Source organism: Rutilus rutilus, assembly GCF_951802725.1.
Source record: "Rutilus rutilus genome assembly, chromosome: 8".
Taxonomy (NCBI): Eukaryota; Metazoa; Chordata; class Actinopteri; order Cypriniformes; family Leuciscidae; genus Rutilus; species Rutilus rutilus.
In genome coordinates, this window is record NC_140222.1 from 5,477,544 (window position 1) to 5,499,964 (window position 22,421).

Genomic DNA, 22,421 nt, shown 5'->3' on the forward strand with positions numbered 1-22,421 from the left:
AAAATTAAGTTGTACGTTTGATGGAGTATTTCTGTGCCAAAAATACTCCTTCCGGTTTGTCACAAGTTTCGGAACGTTTTTTTCGAGTATGGGAATGTGTGACGTCAGATGGGGCGGAATTTCCTTATACGGGTCCTAAGGGCACTTCTCCCGGAAGGGCGCGCGCGCACCAGTAGACCAGAGCGAGAGAGTGCTGTGCTCGGCTTTAGGGAAGTCATCGGCTGCGCTGCCCAGTTCGACGCCGGATTTGCAGATCTTCTAATGCTTAAAGGGGTCATATAATGCCATTTTTGTACAAGCTAATATGATTCTTTAGGGTCTAAATTAAAAGTTTGTAATATACTTTAATTAAAAATTCTCATTAGTATTGTAAGAAATGCTCATTTTACCTGGTCAAAAACAGCTCTGTTTTCAGCACGCCATTTAAGTGCATGTGTCTTTAAATGATAATGAGCTTTGCTCACCCCGCCCCTCTGTTCTGTGCGCACACCGTTTCTAACACAATAACACAATAACCATAATGCACTGTTCATTATAAACGTGGGATTATGAATTATATTGAGAACGTCATACATAAAAAACATGCCGTAATGTACCTGAGTGTAAACCTTAGCCGCATTCATCGTGAAGCGTGCAAGCGATTTGCAAAGATTAATATAAATATTAATATAAAGGTTAATAAAACGTTACACTCACTCACTTCTTCTGGAGGTGCAGCAGGAACACGAATATTTGGTACCGATCCTTTTTTCAGGAGCAGCTTCTTAGCAAAACCAGCTTTATAACGTTACTGACCCTCGTTTTTAAAGCAGTCTGGTGAGAAATGATTTGTGCAAACATGAAAGCATTGACGTTGTGGGGAATATTCCCTTCGAAAACAAACTCAGCCACTGCGTCTTCAGCGGTTCGGATTTAGGAACATCAAAATGACTGCTGTGTTCGTTATTACACCCAAGAACAGAACACCACAATCGCTTAGACGCCATTCTGCTCATGGACAGTGCTCCAGCATCAACAATGACCGCGCCGGTCCACGCGGACTATGATTGACAGCTTCGCTCACGAGCGAGGGCGGGTCTGTGTTGAAACGCTCCTGTCAATCAACAATCGTGGGAGGGGTGTCGACGGCTTGATTCAGGAGGGGGAAACATATAAGAAGATTTAAAAAAAAACACTGGATGGATTTTTATCATTATATGATGGTTGTGTACAGGCACTGCCAACACACATTTCAGTACAATCAACTTGTAAAAGTGCATGTACCATTATATGACCCCTTTAAGGATGGAGCAGTCCCAATGATAAAGGTTCACGGTCGTGCATTGGAACCCCAGGCGGTGAGTAAAACTGCTTTAAATGTCTGTGTTGTTAGCTATCGCATAAGCACAGCAAGTAAACAATATTCGTGATTCTTGCACTCCGTCCACAAGGCACGCCTCCAGCCACTCGTTTTTTTCTGGAAAGACTCGGCACAGCCTATCTTTCTTTTATAAATATAATAAAACTAAAGACTTTTTGGAGATATGAAGGATGCAATACTACTCTATAGGTACTCAAGATTAACATGAGATTGACTGAAACTGAGTGTTTTAGCTTAGTCTCGAAGTCCAGCGAAGAGACAGTCATCGTGGCTGAAGGAGAATTGATCTGAGGATCCTATGTCAGAATGCCTGCTTATATAGCCAAATGCCACGCCCATTCTGGCGCGCTTCTCTGCCATAGGCTCGTGCAGCTCCACTGCCTCGCCATTGGTTCGTTATACTACTCTGCACGAACCAATGGCTGTCCAGTTTCACTGGGTGATTAAAAAGGCTTCAGAATTCGGAGAAAAAGGAGTTTTCCCCATAACAGAGTCTAGCGACACAGTACAAGTAGAGTATCAAAAGGGAACTATGAATTAAAGAGGCATAACCATAAAAATACTATGCAGCATTATTAACAACTTACTACTCCTGATCTCATCGTCAGTCAGAATCTTCCGGATAGTTTTTGCCTGGTGCTCCACCACACAACTGAAATGATTGTTCTTCCATTCGTCTGGAGTAACATAAAGTCTAGATGTCTTCTGGAAGGTCCCGTCCACATTTGGCAGAAGTTCCCAAAGATCCAGATCCTCATGGTGCTCCTGTCCATTTTTGATCCAGGTAATATACACTCCTGATGGGTAGAAACCTGTGGCATGACACTCTACTGGAGAGGAGGAATCCTTCTGTAACAGAGACACTTCAGGAGCTGAAAAAGATTGAGAAAAATGAGGAAAAAAGTTTAATACTTCAGATCATATAAATTTATGAATAAAAGTATATTTGGTTAAATGAAGCCAATGAGATAAAACAGAGACAAACAATGATTCATTATTAGAGATGCATCAGCCGCCGATATTGAGCGATATAAAACCATCAGAATATCGGCTAATTGGCAATAGCATGAAAAGGCAGATTTAAAAAGATGCAAAAGTTTTGTGAGAGCTCAAGATCATTGACATATTTCTCTCCTCCCATCTCGTGTTTCTTCGTAAAAAATGGATTCAATCCATGTTCAATGAAAATGATTTGATGATGCAGATAAATCCTATCAGTGCATCCCTACTCCCATCTATCTCTCCCAGTATATATATATATATAATTATCTACTTGGTGAACAAAGTAAATTTCTAAACAATAAGGTACCTCTTATCCTTGGAGCCTCTTTCCTTAACTTCAAGAACTCCTTCAGCCAGTAAACACACTCATGATCATAGTATTGTTTCAGAAATGTAAGCTGTTCTCTGTCATTATTCCACTTCTCCACTGTGGGTACTCCCTGTGGTACAGGTGTGATGTATCTGTCCTCCTTCAGGTCCAGTGCGATGAAGTCCTCTCCATCATAACCGTGCTGATCAAACCCATCTGAGGCTCCAGTCTCATCATCCCATTCACAGCCATACATCCTCTGATACGTATGAACACCTGAAGAAGGGGATACCATAAGATCTGCTCTTTTTAATGTACAAGATAATCTTTCACATTTAAAAATGTAGTATAAAGCATTTTCTCTCACCCTGTGACTGATTGAATCGCTGCATTATAACATGAATGTTGATTTTGTAGATCTGCTGTTGTTTTTCTCTGATCTCAGTGTATTTCTTCCACAGTTCTTCAGATGCAAACTCCTTCATCCAGTCCTGTTTGGGAATCATCTTCTTTATGTTACTGTCATAATAATCGATCTGTTGATCATCCAGTGTCGTTACAGCAGAAAACTCTGGAGTTCCTTCAATCGTCTGGCCTCTTATTTCAGTGTATGTGGAGATAAACTTGTGCATCTCTGAACAAACAACACAAAGACATGAAGCTCTCAAACACAGTTAAACACCACATACAGTGTCATAAATCTAATTACTGTTTGAGTCATTAGAAAGCACTCAAAATTAATTATTTGAAGCCGTTTTGACATTGAAAATTGTTTTACTATGGTAATGCTACTTTAAAACTAAAAACATTTCAAATTGTACTTTAAGATTTTTTGAGACATCAACTTCAATTTTGAAACACAACTTGGTTAGACATATGGAGTATTAGAGTATTTGTCTTGTAAAACATATACAAAATAAAAATGTTTAGGTCAGTACATTTGCTTTAAAGTAAACCTGAATATCTAAAACTTTTGTATACTTCTATGTTTCAAAGTGCTTTCATTTCTGCAATAATTTGCTGAGTTTTTTATTTTTTTAAAGGTCTTCACTCCAAAACATTCATGATCAGGAGTGACAGTTAACAGGTTAATTAACATTAAAATGTGCATAACTTTATTCATTCTAATAGGACTATTCTCAGACTTGTTATAGTTTTTTTGCCTTGTAAATAGCCTGCATGAGACAGATCAACGTCATTGGAAAATACTGAAACATATTTGAACATTTCAGTGAGAAAAAAAAAAAAAAAAAAAAACTGCCTTTCAACCCACAATGGAAATGGCAAGCACTGAATCAGATTAAAAAGACCTCATGATTTTCTGTCAGTTCAACAATTGAAACTATTAAAAACCTTTTTACTGAAGTAAAGATGAAATCAAATAAAATTAATAATAAATAAAATGTAAATAGTAGTTGAAAAAGTTGGACTAAACTTAAATTAGAAATGTTGCCTTGGCAATAAATGACAAATAAACAATAAAATTGAACAAATTGAAGCACTAAAATTATTAACTGAAAATAAATAAAAAATATACACTAAAATTCACATTAAAATATAAACAAAAAATAAAAGCTAAATCAAAATGTTGATAAACATACCTTAAAGGGATTCTTCAGGATTTAGCATTAAGCTTTGTATCAGTAGAAAACCTGTAGTATTTTCGAATTACCGTGCTTTCCTCCCTCATATCCCCCTGGCCCTGAGACGAAAGATTCATGTATTTTTTGTCTGGAAAAAATCCTCCGATGACGCAAAAATGGTCATTTTGAGAATTACCTGGGTGACGTACTAATTATTGCAAGATTCGGACTTAAAGTGATAGTTCACTTTGAAATTAAATTTTGGTATGTTTTAGCTTACCTCAAGGGCATCCAAGATGTAGGTGTCTTTTTTTCCGCAGTAGTTTCAATTTTGATATTTTTAGGTCAAACCGTTCTTGTCTGTCAGTCATATAATGCAGGTCGATGGTCACTATCTCAAAACACAAGCACAGAGTCCAAATTAAAACAATTCCCCATCGTCCAAATGAAACAATTCCCCATCATAAGTACACATTGATGGCCTAAGACACGAAACGAGCGGTTTGTGTGAGAAAACGACCAGTATTTATATCGTTTTTATCTCTTATACACAGCCACGTCCAGTGATCTGAGGGCGCGAGCGCATCCTGGTGTGTGACATGTGCGCAGACTGGTGCATAGATATATATACACTAGATGTCGCATTAAAGACATTCGTTCCAATGAACTGCCGTAGACAAGGCGACATCTAGTGTATATATATATATCTATGCACCAGTCTGCGTACACGTCAGATCAGATTACTTGGACGTGGCTGTGTATAAGAGATAAAAACGATATAAATACTGGTCGTTTTCTCACACAAACCGCTCGTTTCGTGTCTTAGGCCATCAATTTACGATGGGGAATTGTTTTAATTTGGACTCTGTGCATGCTCTTTGAGACAGCCACAGACCTGCATTATAGGACTGACAGACAAGAACGGTTTGACCTAAAAATATCAAAATTGAAACTACTGCGGAAAAAAAGACACCTACATCTTGGATGCCCTTGAGGTAAGCTAAAACATACCAAAATTTTATTTCAAAGTGAACTATCCCTTTAAGTGCGTTCGAATATGCCTACTTTCCTACTATAGCGTATAGCAGGCGAAAACAGTACGTGATGGAAGCAGTACGTTCGAAACATCAGTATTCATAAAAGAGTAGGTGAGAAGTTCCCGGATGGCTTACTGCTTCCGGCCAGATTTTTGAGTGCTCAGCCGATGGATACTTTTCTATCCCAGGAGGCCACGCGAGAGGATACGTCATAAAAAAGAAGAAGAAGAAGAAGAAGGATACGTCATACCCGAACATGATGGAAAGGATGACGGACGAGAGTGTTTTCAAATGTGAGTATTACAAATCAAATGATCGCATGTGTTGAAGGTGTAAAGACGCTATTATAGTATGGTAAATTTGTGATTTTGCTGTAAATCACATTTTATTATGTATAGCTAACAGAGGAGCTCCAGTAAAGACACATACGTTTCCAAAGTGGATTTGCATACATTTCAATTACTAAATTACTGTCTATTTAATATCTGGCAAGAAAATCTTCTATAAGAATTGCAGATTACTACGTCTAATAGATATGAAATAGGCATCTGAGTGTATATGTGTACTATTGTTTAGGAGAATTCACTGTTGTCAACACTGTTTTCATTAGACGAATGTTTAATACATTTACATAAAGTAACTAAACATAAGTAATCTATTTCATTTGTCCATTAGTACTGTTGAAAAATTGTGGATCATTTATGATCAACATGTAAATGTAGTGTTGAGCTCATGTCTGGATGTTACAGGGTCAGATGAACAGATGTGTGTTTATCCAGTGGAGAGTTGCTCATGAAGCTGAATGCTGCCAGCAAAGGCTTTGAGTGAGTATACTGCAGAAATGAATAACAACAACTATTTGTTCACTCCACCTGCCCTTCACTCCACCTGCCCTTACGAGACCCTCCATCACTCCACATGCCCTTACGAGACCCTCCATCACTCCACCTGCCCTTCACTCCACCAGCCCTTACGAGACCCTCCATCACTCCACCTGCCCTTCACTCCACCTGCCCTTACGAGACCCTCCATCACTCCACCTGCCCTTACGAGACCCTCCATCACTCCACCTGCCCTTCACTCCACCTGCCCTTACGAGACCCTCCATCACTCCACCTGCCCTTACGAGTCCCTCCATCACTCCACATGCCCTTACGAGACCCTCCATCACTCCACCTGCCCTTACGAGACCCTCCATCACTCCACATGCCCTTACGAGACCCTCCATCACTCCACCTGCCCTTACGAGACCCTCCATCACTCCACCTGCCCTTACGAGTCCCTCCATCACTCCACATGCCCTTACGAGACCCTCCATCACTCCACATGCCCTTACGAGACCCTCCATCACTCCACCTGCCCTTACGAGACCCTCCATCACTCCACATGCCCTTACGAGACCCTCCATCACTCCACCTGCCCTTACGAGACCCTCCATCACTCCACCTGCCCTTACGAGACCCTCCATCACTCCACCTGCCCTTACGAGACCCTCCATCACTCCACCTGCCCTTACGAGACCCTCCATCACTCCACCTGCCCTTCACTCCACCTGCCCTTACGAGACCCTCCATCACTCCACCTGCCCTTACGAGACCCTCCATCACTCCACCTGCCCTTACGAGTCCCTCCATCACTCCACATGCCCTTACGAGACCCTCCATCACTCCACATGCCCTTACGAGACCCTCCATCACTCCACCTGCCCTTACGAGACCCTCCATCACTCCACCTGCCCTTAAGAGACCCTCCATCACTCCACCTGCCCTTACGAGACCCTCCATCACTCCACCTGCCCTTCGAGACCCTCCATCACTCCACCTGCCCTTCACTCCACCTGCCCTTACGAGACCCTCCATCACTCCACCTGCCCTTACGAGACCCTCCATCACTCCACCTGCCCTTACGAGTCCCTCCATCACTCCACATGCCCTTACGAGACCCTCCATCACTCCACCTGCCCTTACGAGACCCTCCATCACTCCACCTGCCCTTACGAGTCCCTCCATCACTCCACATGCCCTTACGAGACCCTCCTTCACTCCACCTGCCCTTACGAGACCCTCCATCACTCCACCTGCCCTCCTTACGAGACCCTCCATCACTCCACCTGCCCTTACGAGACCCTCCATCACTCCACCGGCCCTTACGAGTCCCTCCATCACTCCACCTGCCCTTACGAGACCCTCCATCACTCCACATGCCCTTACGAGACCCTCCATCACTCCACCTGCCCTTACGAGACCCTCCATCACTCCACCTGCCCTTACGAGACCCTCCATCACTCCACCTGCCCTTACGAGACCCTCCATCACTCCACCTGCCCTTACGAGACCCTCCATCACTCCACCTGCCCTTACGAGACCCTCCATCACTCCACATGCCCTTACGAGACCCTCCATCACTCCACCTGCCCTTACGAGACCCTCCATCACTCCACCTGCCCTTACGAGACCCTCCATCACTCCACATGCCCTTACGAGACCCTCCATCACTCCACCTGCCCTTACGAGACCCTCCATCACTCCACCTGCCCTTACGAGACCCTCCATCACTCCACATGCCCTTACGAGACCCTCCATCACTCCACCTGCCCTTACGAGACCCTCCATCACTCCACCTGCCCTTACGAGACCCTCCATCACTCCACCTGCCCTTACGAGACCCTCCATCACTCCACCTGCCCTTACGAGACCCTCCATCACTCCACCTGCCCTTACGAGACCCTCCATCACTCCACCTGCCCTTAAGAGACCCTCCATCACTCCACCTGCCCTTACGAGACCCTCCATCACTCCACCTGCCCTTCGAGACCCTCCATCACTCCACCTGCCCTTCACTCCACCTGCCCTTACGAGACCCTCCATCACTCCACCTGCCCTTACGAGACCCTCCATCACTCCACCTGCCCTTACGAGACTCTCCATCACTCCACCTGCCCTTACGAGACCCTCCATCACTCCACCTGCCCTTACGAGTCCCTCCATCACTCCACATGCCCTTACGAGACCCTCCATCACTCCACATGCCCTTACGAGACCCTCCATCACTCCACCTGCCCTTACGAGACCCTCCATCACTCCACATGCCCTTACGAGACCCTCCATCACTCCACCTGCCCTTACGAGACCCTCCATCACTCCACCTGCCCTTACGAGACCCTCCATCACTCCACCTGCCCTTACGAGACCCTCCATCACTCCACCTGCCCTTAAGAGACCCTCCATCACTCCACCTGCCCTTACGAGACCCTCCATCACTCCACCTGCCCTTCGAGACCCTCCATCACTCCACCTGCCCTTCACTCCACCTGCCCTTACGAGACCCTCCATCACTCCACCTGCCCTTACGAGACCCTCCATCACTCCACCTGCCCTTACGAGTCCCTCCATCACTCCACATGCCCTTACGAGACCCTCCATCACTCCACATGCCCTTACGAGACCCTCCATCACTCCACCTGCCCTTACGAGACCCTCCATCACTCCACCTGCCCTTACGAGACCCTCCATCACTCCACCTGCCCTTCACTCCACCTGCCCTTACGAGACCCTCCATCACTCCACCTGCCCTCCTTACGAGACCCTCCATCACTCCACCTGCCCTTACGAGACCCTCCATCACTCCACCTGCCCTCCTTACGAGACCCTCCATCACTCCACCTGCCCTCCTTACGAGACCCTCCTTCACTCCACCTGCCCTTACGAGACCCTCCATCACTCCACCTGCCCTCCTTACGAGACCCTCCATCACTCCACCTGCCCTTACGAGACCCTCCATCACTCCACCTGCCCTTACGAGACTCTCCATCACTCCACCTGCCCTTACGAGACTCTCCATCACTCCACCTGCCCTTCACTCCACCAACCCTTACGAGACCCTCCATCACTCCACCTGCCCTTACGAGACTCTCCATCACTCCACCTGCCCTTCACTCCACCAACCCTTACGAGACTCTCCATCACTCCACCTGCCCTTCACTCCACCAACCCTTACGAGGCTCTCCATCACTCCACCTGCCCTTCACTCCACCAACCCTTACGAGACTCTCCATCACTCCACCTGCCCTTCACTCACCAACCCTTACGAGACCCTCCATCACTCCACCTGCCCTTACGAGACCCTCCATCACTCCACCTGCCCTTATTGCCTCAGATTGCGAAGCACAACACATCACGCAACAACCTCCGGCACGAGGGAACGGCTCACCTCTGGTGGTCAGCTGATTCATCAGAATAAAGCCGCAGAATGGGAACTGCTGTGTTAAGACGGCAGAAGGATGTGGGGTTCAGCGCCTGTAGCCTACATACATGATTGTTGTTTGAATAAAGCTTTGTTTCATGTGTTGACTTGTATATGCATTTGTTTATTGTGTGATGGTGACTTTCATTCATTCTTTTACTAATTTATTAATATTTCTCATTGTTGTCAGTAAATAAAATATAATTATTTAATTAACGCTTTATTTAATTGTTTGAATGAAAATGTAGATATGTTCACAATATACACATCTAGAGTGTATTCAATCATGCATAGCTGTGTCATATGACATACATTACATTTTGTTTGTTTTATTGAATTATATCATTTTCAGTAAAAAGTAATAGAATTAAGTATTGGTCAGCATTTATCGTTGTTGTTATTGTATGTTTTGGGGTGGGATAGCAATGCAATTCATTCTGGGGTAATATTAATTTTTAATATTAATGATACTTACATTTTTTGAGTATAAAATCAACAATTTTCTCCAAAGGCAAATCTTCACACAGCTGCCCTTTGTGCAGACATTACAAACGCTGAGGAAACCCGTTCATGGTAGGGCTGTCGAGTTACTGATGTTATATATATATATATATATCAATCATGGGTTTGCATACATAATGAGATTTTTTACACAGGAAAAAAGAACCTACAAGGTTGAATATCTTAATATATATTTTCTTACATAATTCATTATAATACATTTTATTTTTTGTTATTTATAGGCCTAGGCCTGAGGGATGAAACAAGAGTTAAATTCAACAAGAAAAAGAGGAAAACATAAAGCAGTTAGCAATTTTTGCTTGTGGGTGAAAATGTTTGGATATAAAATAAAGAAATTAACAACATATTCAAGAGATGACAATTTTGGGATTTCGTAATAAAAATAAATAATATCGTTAAGGATAAAACGGTGGGTCACATTAGTAGGGTTAAATATAAGAACTTAAATCAACCCTAAATGTATTCACAAAATAAAAGGGCAGCAGTTTCTTCAACAAGACCACAAAATGAGCAAGTTTAATCAATATCAAGATATTTACAGATAGATGAATTAAACGTGTCGTTCAAATCAGTGGTGTAGTCTAGTTTTTTGTAGTGAGTATACTGTAATATCCCCCCCCCCCCCCCCCCCCCCCACCAGAAAAAAAGGTGTTATTTTAAAATACATTTTACCTTGCAATTTCTTTCTAATTTATTTGAGTTAGACCGAGCTTTTATTTTGGTGGTTTTAGACATTTGAGTTTCTGTGTGTTTTAATAAATTTTTATTTTTATTTATTTTAATAATTTTCTATTATTATTATTATTATTAGGCCTGAAGTATACTTTACTGTGCAATAGTAATATATTTCTGTTATAATTTCTTCAAGTTATACAGAACTTTTATTTTGACAGGTTGTCGTAAAGACATAACAGTTTATGTGTGCATGAATGAATGACGATAGTTATATCAAATGAAATGGTGAAATTCTCGTCAAGTGACTCTCATAGCAGCTCTGCGATGAAATGCACATGTGTAGCCTACATTATGTCTCAATACAGTGAAACGCTGAAAACACCACGAGCGTGAGTCACGCGTGCTTCTGTGTGTGTGACTGTGTGTGTAACAGTTAGTGGAGCACACATTGAGCGCTCATTCCCAGAGACGCGTAGAACAATTGCAGTCTCTTTTAGCTTTAATATTCATAGACACTAGTCCATATTATCGAGATTTGATTCATTGTACAGGCAGCCCTACTTTTGATTTATTCATTCAAAAAGAGCCTAATTCCATGACGTTCTGCTTTATACAGCAAGTTCCATTTGTGACTGGATTCCGCGATTCGATCCGTCGCTTCGCAAACACAGACAGGGTGAATTTATGAATGAAAGTGTGAAAGTTCTGACACAAAACGAAGTTGATACGTATCCTCACGCTTTTTTTAAGTTGTTATACGCAAATCCCGGATTTTTTGGAATCGATTCCTCACTGTTATTTTTGTTTTTTTGTTTTGGTTTTTTAAATACCAACACCGTGTCTAACATTGTCGCGTCTTACCGTGCCACACAGCGAGAAACTCTCTACACCGGGCGCGATAAAGCGACCGTTGCAAATCCATTTGTCCCTCCTATTAGACATATTGCAAGTGCTGTCATGAATAGAACGAGGCATTTAATTTGGGGATTTGCCACGTCGTGCTTCCTGCGTCAGGTGTAGACAGTAGACACAGTGTAAAGACTAGGAATATGTTCACCATATACATATATGCGGTAGATTCTATTTTACAGACATACCTACACACACACACACGTATACATACACTTATGTATGTGGATAGATTTTTATTTATTTGTGGTAGCCTACATATACTTCATTCAGTATCATAAAACTATAGCTAAAATTCCTGTTAAATTCTAAAAGCATTTTGTTCAGGACCAGACTCATGCACACTTTACACATACAAACTTTTCTAGGCCTTACACATATCAACTTTTTTTTTTTAGGACCTTTACACATATTCACTTTTTTTTAGGCCTTTACACATATACACTTTTTTTTACACGCACACCTGCAAACTAACACCGTTTTTACGGCGACACAAATAAATTACGAAAAGAGCTCTTTTCTGTCTGTGTCATATGGTCACGTGCCCACTATAATGTTCGCACCGTCTATGGTTTGCTCCCCTACACACAAGCACTGTTCCCACACACAGTAACCATTCCTCCAGGTTACGCTGCGAATGCAATAAATGCACTATGAAGTGCGCACCACTACACATAAGCAATGTTCCCACAGTTTCAAGTTTTCGTAAAAAAAGTTAAATACCTTGGAGGCATTCTTCTTCGCGTGAGTGTGATTGATTGTTGTTGACAATTGATTTAATAAATCAGATTTATTCTTCTTGTCCTAAACTACAACGAGTAAGATCAAACCCCGCCCAGCAACCGATTCTAAAGATTTCATTGGGTCAGTCATTGCGCTGATTGCCTACACAATGCTGAAATAATCATCCTACCCTAAACCATACTCTGTGTCACGACTGGATCCATTTATTTAGTCTGAACTTTATTTCTTTACAGGTGACGTGATTGTGTTGACAAATGAAATCAGCTACACGCCGCGGTTTGTGTTTAAAAAAAAAATCTTAAAGAGGAATCGATTCCCCTTAATGGAATCGATTCCAACCTTTGGAATCGACACTCAATTCCCAACACCTCGGAATCGATTCTTTTTGGAATCGATTCCCAGCCCTAGTCGTAGGTCACATGATAACGTCAACATGGCAGATGTCCGGCTCGCATTCATACTTAACGAGATCAGGCTATAAAGTAGCCTTTTAGCAGTCGTTAAGTAAGTAGGCTACTTATTGAAATTAAGTAGCCTACCTACTCATTGAGTATGCGGTTTCGAATGCAGCCACTGAATGTACAGTGTCAGCCATCTTTCATTTAGAAGCTAAGTTAACGGGTTCTTATTCTGTGGAGAAAGCTGAGTAGTAGGGGTTAACTTACCCATACATCCTCTTTTTCCCGGACATGTCCGGCCGTCGAGAATGTCCAAAATGTCCGGGATTCAGCTTTTGCTTTCTACAGTCGCCATTCATTGTTTACATGCACACCTTTTGTTTCAATCTAACTGAATTCATTCCGATTGGTGAATCTGAATGTAGTGTTTACATGAACGCAGGTGTAGAAAAGGCCCCAAAGTTATGTTTGTGTTGCTATTATTTAGTACAGTTGACCATATTGGGAGTTATGTTTTACGTTTACTGCCGTTATTCAGAGCTTGTAATAGGATAGTGGACGCGCGCGCTGGTTTGTATATTGTATGTGACGTCACGCGGTTAGTATGCAGTATGAAAGATAGTCGGTCGGTTGTCAAAGTTAGTACGCAGTACGATAGAGATCGTCAGTCAGTTGGATTCTCATTGTGAGCGACATTTTCCTCAGAGTGTGCGTGAATGAGAAAAGTAAGTATTTCTGCTGTATTACTCGTGATATTGCATTTCTTTGTTAGCTGTTATTTCTGTTATTTGATATGGATGAGAGTTAGAAGTTTAAGGGTCTCTACGCGAGCGTTGTGTTAATTATATTCGCGTTCGGACGTTACTTTCTAGCTTCGGTCCACCTGATTTATACTATACTACTTATCAGTACTTTGTGGTTGAGTAAAATCTGAAGTAAGTTGTGTTAAATATTATTATCTGGACCATTATAGGCTATCTAGGCTATTGAGTAGCTATATCATAGATGACAGAAAGTTCGTTATTGGTGACTTAATGCATAGAAAATCTGAGAATCCCATGTAAGTGTTTGAATCTTTCTCTGCCTACATTTTAGAGTTTAAGATATATATAGTCATATTCTGACTATTGTTTATTTATATTGTAATGTATATTAGTGCTTAAGGAGAAATTATGTGTATGCATATGTTTCCTTTATTCATTTGTATTTTGTTTCTCTCTGTATAGAAACCACACTCAAATTACACTGAAAATTACTGACACAAGAAAGAGGAAAGAATAAACAGAATAACAAGAACTATCTATCAGCTCGTCATTTCATACTCTGGAATATTTGGCCTTAAGTGGTGTTCTGGCCGACACTCCTGAGTGAACCTGGTGATAAACCCAGAATTAGCACCTAGACTGAGCTTCTACCCATTATCTTCACTTCATTGATGGTCCTTCGAGCCGGATCACTGGGTTTACGTCAGAGATGGAATTACATCCAGAGTATGATGCTTGCGGTACACGTCCCAAGCGGCACATTCGCCCACCTGTGCGCTATGCAGATTATGAGGTCGATTATCAAGGCTACATCGGTGAGAGGTACAGAGAGGAATTAGAGAGTACTCACCAGGAGGGAAATGCCAGGATGACACCCCTCACCTCCCCTTATGACTCTCCCCTTCGCCTGCAGAGGAGGGATGCTATTCTTCAGGAGATGGACCTGGGCTATAGGGTAGAGAACCAACAGCACAGCCAGAAGAATCAGCTAGCCCCCCAGCGGTTTCCGGAGAGAGAGTTTAGGGAACAGCTACGAGATTACTCTACTCCCTTACCTTCAGCGCTGCACCCCATACATCCACAGGAGGAGTGCCGAGTTGAGTTGGATGACATTCGTCATGAAAGACACCTCCTGCAGCAGACACAGCGGCACATGGCATCAGACTTAGTCGAGCTTAGAGCATTGCGAGCAGACATGAGACAGTTAGTAGATGCTGTTCGCAACATGCAGAGTCCTACTTCTATTCATACCAGAAAGCCAGAGTTAACGGTGATGTCGCCACGGCCACCTGTTGAAAGTGAATCTAGAGCTGAGGAAGAGGATGATTGGCCTGCACCACCACCATGGCCAGACCCAGTAATGGACAAACTTCCGCCAGACCCACCTATGGCACCATCTCTTATTAGGAGAATAGATGAGGTTCCAAGAATTAAGGAAGAAGCATTGCCAGCCACAGCTCCTGACATGTATGTGGGTCAGCCACAAGTTAATCACTCAGCACGTGAGGCCCTTCCTACTGCAAAGCCATGGGATGACACTGCCCGTCATCTATCGCCCTGGCTCAAGCCCTTTCAGTTTCCTCCGCAGCCACACAGATTACCTCCAGCTGAGCCCAAGTACCCTACGGCTTATGGTGGTCAACGGAGTGAGCTTGGCTGCAACCTAATGCCCCAACAGCGACATCCAGGCATGGCATGGACACAGCCCCTGCCCTTTAGCTCACCTCAAGGTCATAACTACGTCTCAGAGCCAAGTTACCGGGGGCCACGCCCAACAATCCGCAACTTCTCAAGTCGGGATCCAAGTGAGTTCGCACGGCTCAAGATCTCATTGGAGAACCTCTTACCACATGATGCATCTGAGTTGTTTAAATACCAAGTGTTGGTTGATCACCTACAACTAGAAGAAGCCAGGTTAATAGCAGATGCTTACCTTAACTCCCCAACACCCTTCTCAGACACAATGGTTGCCCTGAATGACAAGTTTGGCCAACCACATCAGATAGCGCTGAGACGTATTGCTGCTGTGATGGACTCACCAGACATAAGGCGGGGAGATTTTGTGGCATTTGAGAAGTTTGCACTCCAGATACAGTCACTGGTGGGGATGCTGAAGACACTAGGACACGAGGGTGAAGTGGAACTACAGTGTGGCTCACATGTTGCTCGTCTGCTGAGCAAGCTGCCGCCTGAGCAGAGAGCGGAGTTTCGCCGCTGCATGTACCATCAGGGCACACAAACCCACACCTTAACTAATTTTTCAGATTGGTTGAAATACGAGTCTTGGTGCCATGATTCTGAAGGACAGTTAGCTGTGAGAGGAGCTCGAGAGAAGCCGGTGTCCAGATATGAGGGTAGGAAGGGTAAGCAACCTACCACTGTCCTCCATGGTGCGAAGGATACAGCTAAGAAACCTGAGGCTCCAGTGCCAAGCCGCTTCTTCAAAGGGAACAAGAGCAAGCCATATTGTCCATTCTGCAATAATGAGGCCCACTACCTTAGCCAGTGTACAGAGGTATCCAGGCTAACAAAGGATCAGCTGACTGAATGGATAAGGAGCAACAAGAGGTGTTGGCGATGTGCACGGCCACACCAGGCGGCCCAGTGCAACTTAAAGAAGACATGTAGCCTCTGCCAAGGGAAACACCTTCAGGTTCTGCATGAGGTGAATATGAGGTCACCCAAGGAGGCAGTGTCAACACCGGCAGCGGAAAGCCAAGGCCCAACAGAGGTTCTGTATCTAGACAGACCCACTGAAGGCAGTCGGGTCCTTCTGAAAGTTGTCAAAGTCCGCATTCACCATGGTGACCAATCAATCAACACCTATGCCATACTTGATGACGGTTCAGAGAGAACTATGCTGTTGTCAGATGCTGCAGAGAAGCTAGGTGTGCAGGGGATTCAGGAGGATCTACCACTACGCACAATTAGAGATGAAGTGCAGACCCTCCGTGGTGCATCAGTGTCGTTCTCCATTTCTTCGCCGTCAAAGCCAAAGACCAAGTTCAAGATTGTAGGTGCCTTCACCAGTGGTCGTATTGGACTAGCTAACCATACTTACCCCATGGATCAACTCCGGAAAACCTACAAGCACCTCACTGGCCTTCCCATACGGACTCTTATAAATATCAAGCCTCTGCTTCTCATTGGGAGTGACCATCCTCATCTCGTCACTCCCATTGAACCTGTCAGATTGGGACCTCAAGGTGGGCCTGCTGCCATCCGCACAAGGCTGGGCTGGACTCTACAGGGCCCAGCGAGTGTAGTCCGTCATCTCGCCCAACCACAGCAGTGTCTATTTACAACAGTAACACCCCAGGTGAGCGAGCTGATGAAACATGTTGAGAGATTATGGCAGGTCGACACTGTCCTATTCAGAAGCGAGAAACTAGTTACTCGTTCAAGGCAGGACCAAGAGGCCATCAGCATCCTGGAGACCAAAACCATCAGGGTGGAGGTTGATGGCATTCTCCGTTACGCCACCCCGCTGCTCCGCCGGAAAGACATGCCGCTCTTCCAGGCTACTAAAGAAGCCGTCATGCCCAGTTTACGGAGTGTAGAGAGGCGACTTGCCAGAGATCCTGCACGGGCTGAAGCCTACAGAGTGGAGATGGAGAAACTTATAAAGGCGGGCTCTGTCATCAAGTGTGAACCGAAAGTTTCAGACGAGGAAGGTTGTGAGGAATGGTATATCCCTCACCATATGGTGAGCCATAATGGCAAGAATAGGCTGGTTTTCAACTGCTCCTATCAGTATCGAGGGCAGAACCTCAACGATCATCTACTGCCTGGTCCGACCTTAGGAGCATCACTACTGGGAGTTCTGCTAAGATTCCGAGAGCATGCAGTTGCAGTTAGCGGTGACATTAGAGGCATGTTCCACCAAGTTCGCCTCCTCCCAGAAGATCGTGCTCTGCTCAGATTTCTTTGGCGTGACATCAGTCAAGAAGGACCTCCTGCAGTGTATGAGTGGCAAGTGATACCGTTTGGTACAACATGTAGCCCTTGCTGTGCCACATTCGCCTTACAACGCCATGTCTCGGATAATAGCCAGCCAGATGAAGATGTGAGGATATCCGTTCTGAAATGTTTTTATGTGGATAACTGCCTCCAGAGTGTCCCCACAATTGCTGAGGCGAGGCATCTAGTCGACAAACTACGAGCCCTTCTTGCGTCTGCAGGCTTCGATTTACGTCAGTGGGCCAGCAACGAACCAGGTGTAATAAGTCACCTACCAGAAGAGAGCTGCTCGGCTAGTGTTGAGCTATGGCTGGCTCAGAACAAGACAGATACCCCAGAATCTACTCTAGGGCTAAGCTGGCTCTTCCACACTGATGTCCTTGGTTACAAGCATCGTCATGTGGAGTACGGGGTCCCCACGATGCGTAATATCTACAAGGTGCTGGCGAGTCAGTACGACCCCTTGGGCTTCATCTTACCCTACACCACCAGGGCTAAGATAATTGTCCGACACCTTTGGGACAAACACAGGGGATGGGATGATCCACTACTACCGGAGAAGCTTCTGCAGCAGTGGAAAGACTGGGAAGAAGAACTTCAAGTCTTACCTCAAATCACTCTGCCCCGACCGTACTTGTCAAAGTCCGTGGACATCTCCGGTCTCCAGAGAGAGGTGCATGTATTTTGCGACGCCTCTGAAGAGGCTTATGGTTCAGTGGCGTACCTACGGACCACTGACAGACACGGTGAAGTGTATCTGTCATTCCTGATGGCCCGTTCCAGAGTCGCGCCTAAGCGATTTCACTCTATGCCCCGATTAGAGCTCTGTGCTGCCCTTACTGGTGCACAGCTCTCGCAGGTGCTGAAGAGGGAGCTTACCATCCACATTGATCAGACAACCCTTTGGTCAGATTCCACAACGGTGCTGACATGGCTGAGGTCTGAATCCTGCCGGTTTAAGGTCTTTGTGGGCACCCGCGTGGCCGAGATACAGGAGCTGACTGACGGGCATGCCTGGAGATATGTTGATAGCGCTAGAAACCCTGCTGATGATTTAACACGAGGAAAGAAGCTGCGAGAGCTTGTTCAGCCAAATAGATGGAGCCTGGGGCCTGCCTTCCTCCTGAACAGTCCAGACTCATGGCCAGAGGACCACACTGTTGACCAAGCAGAAGATACCTCAGAGCTGCGCAAGTCTATCTTCTGTGGGGTCGCCGCAGTTGCATCAAGCCAGTCGACTTCAGACGTGGGCCAATACGGCTCGTGGAAGGAGCTGCTGGAAGTGACAGTGCAGGAGCTGCATGGGGCGGCCAACTCTAATGATAAGCCCACGGCTGTAGATTACCGACAGGCTGAACAGTTGATACTTCAGAGGGCTCAGAGGGATAGTTTTCAGCAGGAGTACAGCCTCCTGAAAGCTGGTAAACCCGTCCCAAGCAGCAGTCGACTTCGCACGCTGTCTCCAGAGCTGGATGAAAAAGGAGAGCTCATCCGTGTTGGAGGACGACTCCGTCGAGCAGAAGGCCTAGAACTGACCACTCTTCATCCAGTCATCTTAGACCCAGGTCATCGAGTGACTACGCTTTTGATCCAAGACTTTGATAACCGCCTCCACCACCCAGGCTCAGAGCGGGTGTTCGCTGAGCTTCGACGCTCCTTCTGGATCCTGCGAGGGCGTGAGGCTGTCCGGCGCTACCAGTATAGCTGCGCTGACTGTCGACGATGGAGGGCAAAACCCGCAGTGCCGAAGATGGCAGACCTGCCATCAGCCCGTCTGCGCCTTTTCAAGCCTGCCTTCTATTCTACGGGGATGGACTGCTTTGGGCCATTTGAGATCAAAGTGGGCCGGCGCCGGGAGAAGAGATGGGGGATCATTTTCAAGTGCCTCACAACTAGGGTGGTGCACTTAGACCTCCTTACCTCTATTGATACAGATGCTTTTCTGATGTCCCTTCGTCGGTTTATTGCCCGTAGAGGAACGCCTGCAGAGCTGTTCTCCGATCAGGGGACAAATTTCAAGGGAGGTGAGCGAGAACTCCGTGAGACCTTCGTTGGAATGTCTAACGAATTACAACGTCTACTTGCACCACAGAAGATCTCCTTCCGCTTTAACCCCCCAGCAGCTCCCCACTTCGGAGGGGTGTGGGAGAGGGAGATACGCTCAGTTAAGAGCGCACTCTATGCCACAGTCGGTGCTCAGCCTGTTCCAGAAGAAGTGTTACGCACCGTTCTTACTGAGGTGGAAGCGATCCTTAACAGTAAGCCCTTGGGTTATGTTTCTTCAGATGCCAGTGACCCAGATCCAGTGACTCCCAGTGTTCTTCTTATGGGGCGCCCTGATGGCTCGCTACCTCAGGTAGTCTACCCTGAAAGTGAGCTTATCTCTCGCCGCCGTTGGAAACACTCCCAAATCTTGTCTGATCACTTTTGGGCCCGTTTCATCCGACTCTATGTGCCGAGTCTGCAAGCTCGTCAGAAGTGGCAGGCTACACCAGCTGACATTGCAGAGGACTGTGTAGTGATGATCGCTGATCCACATCTTCCAAGAGCCCTCTGGCCCATTGGAAAAGTAGTCAAGACTCATCCCAGCCCTGACGGGCACATCAGGTCCGCTGATGTTAAGGTGAAGGAGAGAATCTACACCCGGCCAGTTGCCAGGCTGGTTGTCCTCCCTGCACTTCCTTCTGGAGAAGATGAAGACGGTTCCACTCCTGCCACTACACCCCAGCCATAGAACTTTGTTGCCTTTAATGATGAGCAAATGTATTACATACATTCGGGGGCGGCTGTAGAAAAGGCCCCAAAGTTATGTTTGTGTTGCTATTATTTAGTACAGTTGACCATATTGGGAGTTATGTTTTACGTTTACTGCCGTTATTCAGAGCTTGTAATAGGATAGTGGACGCGCGCGCTGGTTTGTATATTGTATGTGACGTCACGCGGTTAGTATGCAGTATGAAAGATAGTCGGTCGGTTGTCAAAGTTAGTACGCAGTACGATAGAGATCGTCAGTCAGTTGGATTCTCATTGTGAGCGACATTTTCCTCAGAGTGTGCGTGAATGAGAAAAGTAAGTATTTCTGCTGTATTACTCGTGATATTGCATTTCTTTGTTAGCTGTTATTTCTGTTATTTGATATGGATGAGAGTTAGAAGTTTAAGGGTCTCTACGCGAGCGTTGTGTTAATTATATTCGCGTTCGGACGTTACTTTCTAGCTTCGGTCCACCTGATTTATACTATACTACTTATCAGTACTTTGTGGTTGAGTAAAATCTGAAGTAAGTTGTGTTAAATATTATTATCTGGACCATTATAGGCTATCTAGGCTATTGAGTAGCTATATCATAGATGACAGAAAGTTCGTTATTGGTGACTTAATGCATAGAAAATCTGAGAATCCCATGTAAGTGTTTGAATCTTTCTCTGCCTACATTTTAGAGTTTAAGATATATATAGTCATATTCTGACTATTGTTTATTTATATTGTAATGTATATTAGTGCTTAAGGAGAAATTATGTGTATGCATATGTTTCCTTTATTCATTTGTATTTTGTTTCTCTCTGTATAGAAACCACACTCAAATTACACTGAAAATTACTGACACAAGAAAGAGGAAAGAATAAACAGAATAACAAGAACTATCTATCAGCTCGTCATTTCATACTCTGGAATATTTGGCCTTAAGTGGTGTTCTGGCCGACACTCCTGAGTGAACCTGGTGATAAACCCAGAATTAGCACCTAGACTGAGCTTCTACCCATTATCTTCACTTCAGCAGGGGCGTAGCCATCATTTCAAAAGTGAGGGGGACAGAATGTCAAGTGTAATACCAGTTTTTTTCCAACTTTTGTTGACAGGTTTTTGCTTAATTGGCTTAATATGCTATTTATTTTTAAAGCAATAAAACAGAAAGAAAGAAAGAAAGAAAGAAAGAAAGAAAGAAAGAAAGAAAGAAAGAAAGAAAGAAAGGTGCTCAGTACTTTATATTGCACATGCAGGGTTTTTCCTGGCTCAAAACTAGGCGGAGGTGGTAAAATCCTGATCATGTATTTTAATAATAAGATAATTAAATTTGTATGTTTCGTAGACCATCATAGCCTACTGTGTTTGTGGGTGGAGCTTGGTACCTCTAGGGGGGTCCGGGGGCATGCCCCCCTGGAAGATTTTTTTTTACATTTTAAAGATAAATTCTAGCCTGGCTAACGTCAGACCACTTTCTCTTTGAGACGTGGTCTGGATACTACATGTTCATTTTCTCGTATTTGAGGCGTGGTTTACGAATGCCCAGAGCCGTTTATTGGGCGCTACAAATGTCTATCAAATGCGCCTGTACGTAGCTTATAGCCAATCGTTTCAAATTATACCAGATGACGTAAGTAGAGCGACAGATATTCAACGAAGAAGACGACGATGGGTCAGAGATTTATGTGTACACCAGAGAGTCCTGCACGGGTCCGATTTTGTAAATCCGCACCCGACCCGTTTTCCAACAGCAGCACTAATAAAAATCTGCACCGACCCGCTTAAAATAGAACCGACACCCGACCCGCACCCGAAATAAAATCAGTTTAGACTATCACATTATAGACACTTACAAAAATGTTTATTGCCAGGTCATACAGAAGTTATTACACGACAATTAACACAAGGACAACTTCAGCCGAAGCTGTCAAAAGGCCGATACATGAAGAACATGGCTAACGTTACCACACAAATCGAACAGACGCGGCTACACCACTATATGCCACGCAATTTCGTCTAGCCTACATCTGACAATTTTGGGTTCAAACACGCCCTGCACACCACACATACTAACAGTGTTAAATATGAAAAATACAGTTCGATAGAACGGCTTTGTTACCACAGTTTCTGCGTGCTTCCTCGGGGATGAAGTTCCACATTTGCGGCTATCC

At 44.7% G+C, this 22,421-nt stretch overlaps 1 protein-coding gene across 1 annotated transcript in view; it reads right to left on the bottom strand.

Moving 5' to 3' along the window:
- LOC311294700 (major histocompatibility complex class I-related gene protein-like) overlaps window positions 1-22,421 on the bottom strand; it is a 34,174-nt gene that overhangs the window by 7,205 nt on the left and 4,548 nt on the right. The window contains exons 2-4 of the mRNA XM_084415713.1: window positions 3,040-3,306; window positions 2,670-2,948; window positions 1,948-2,232 (exon numbers count right to left, since the gene is read on the bottom strand). Of these exons, the coding sequence (XP_084271839.1) occupies window positions 1,948-2,232; window positions 2,670-2,948; window positions 3,040-3,306 (831 nt within the window). The remainder of the gene's footprint in view (window positions 1-1,947; window positions 2,233-2,669; window positions 2,949-3,039; window positions 3,307-22,421) is intronic.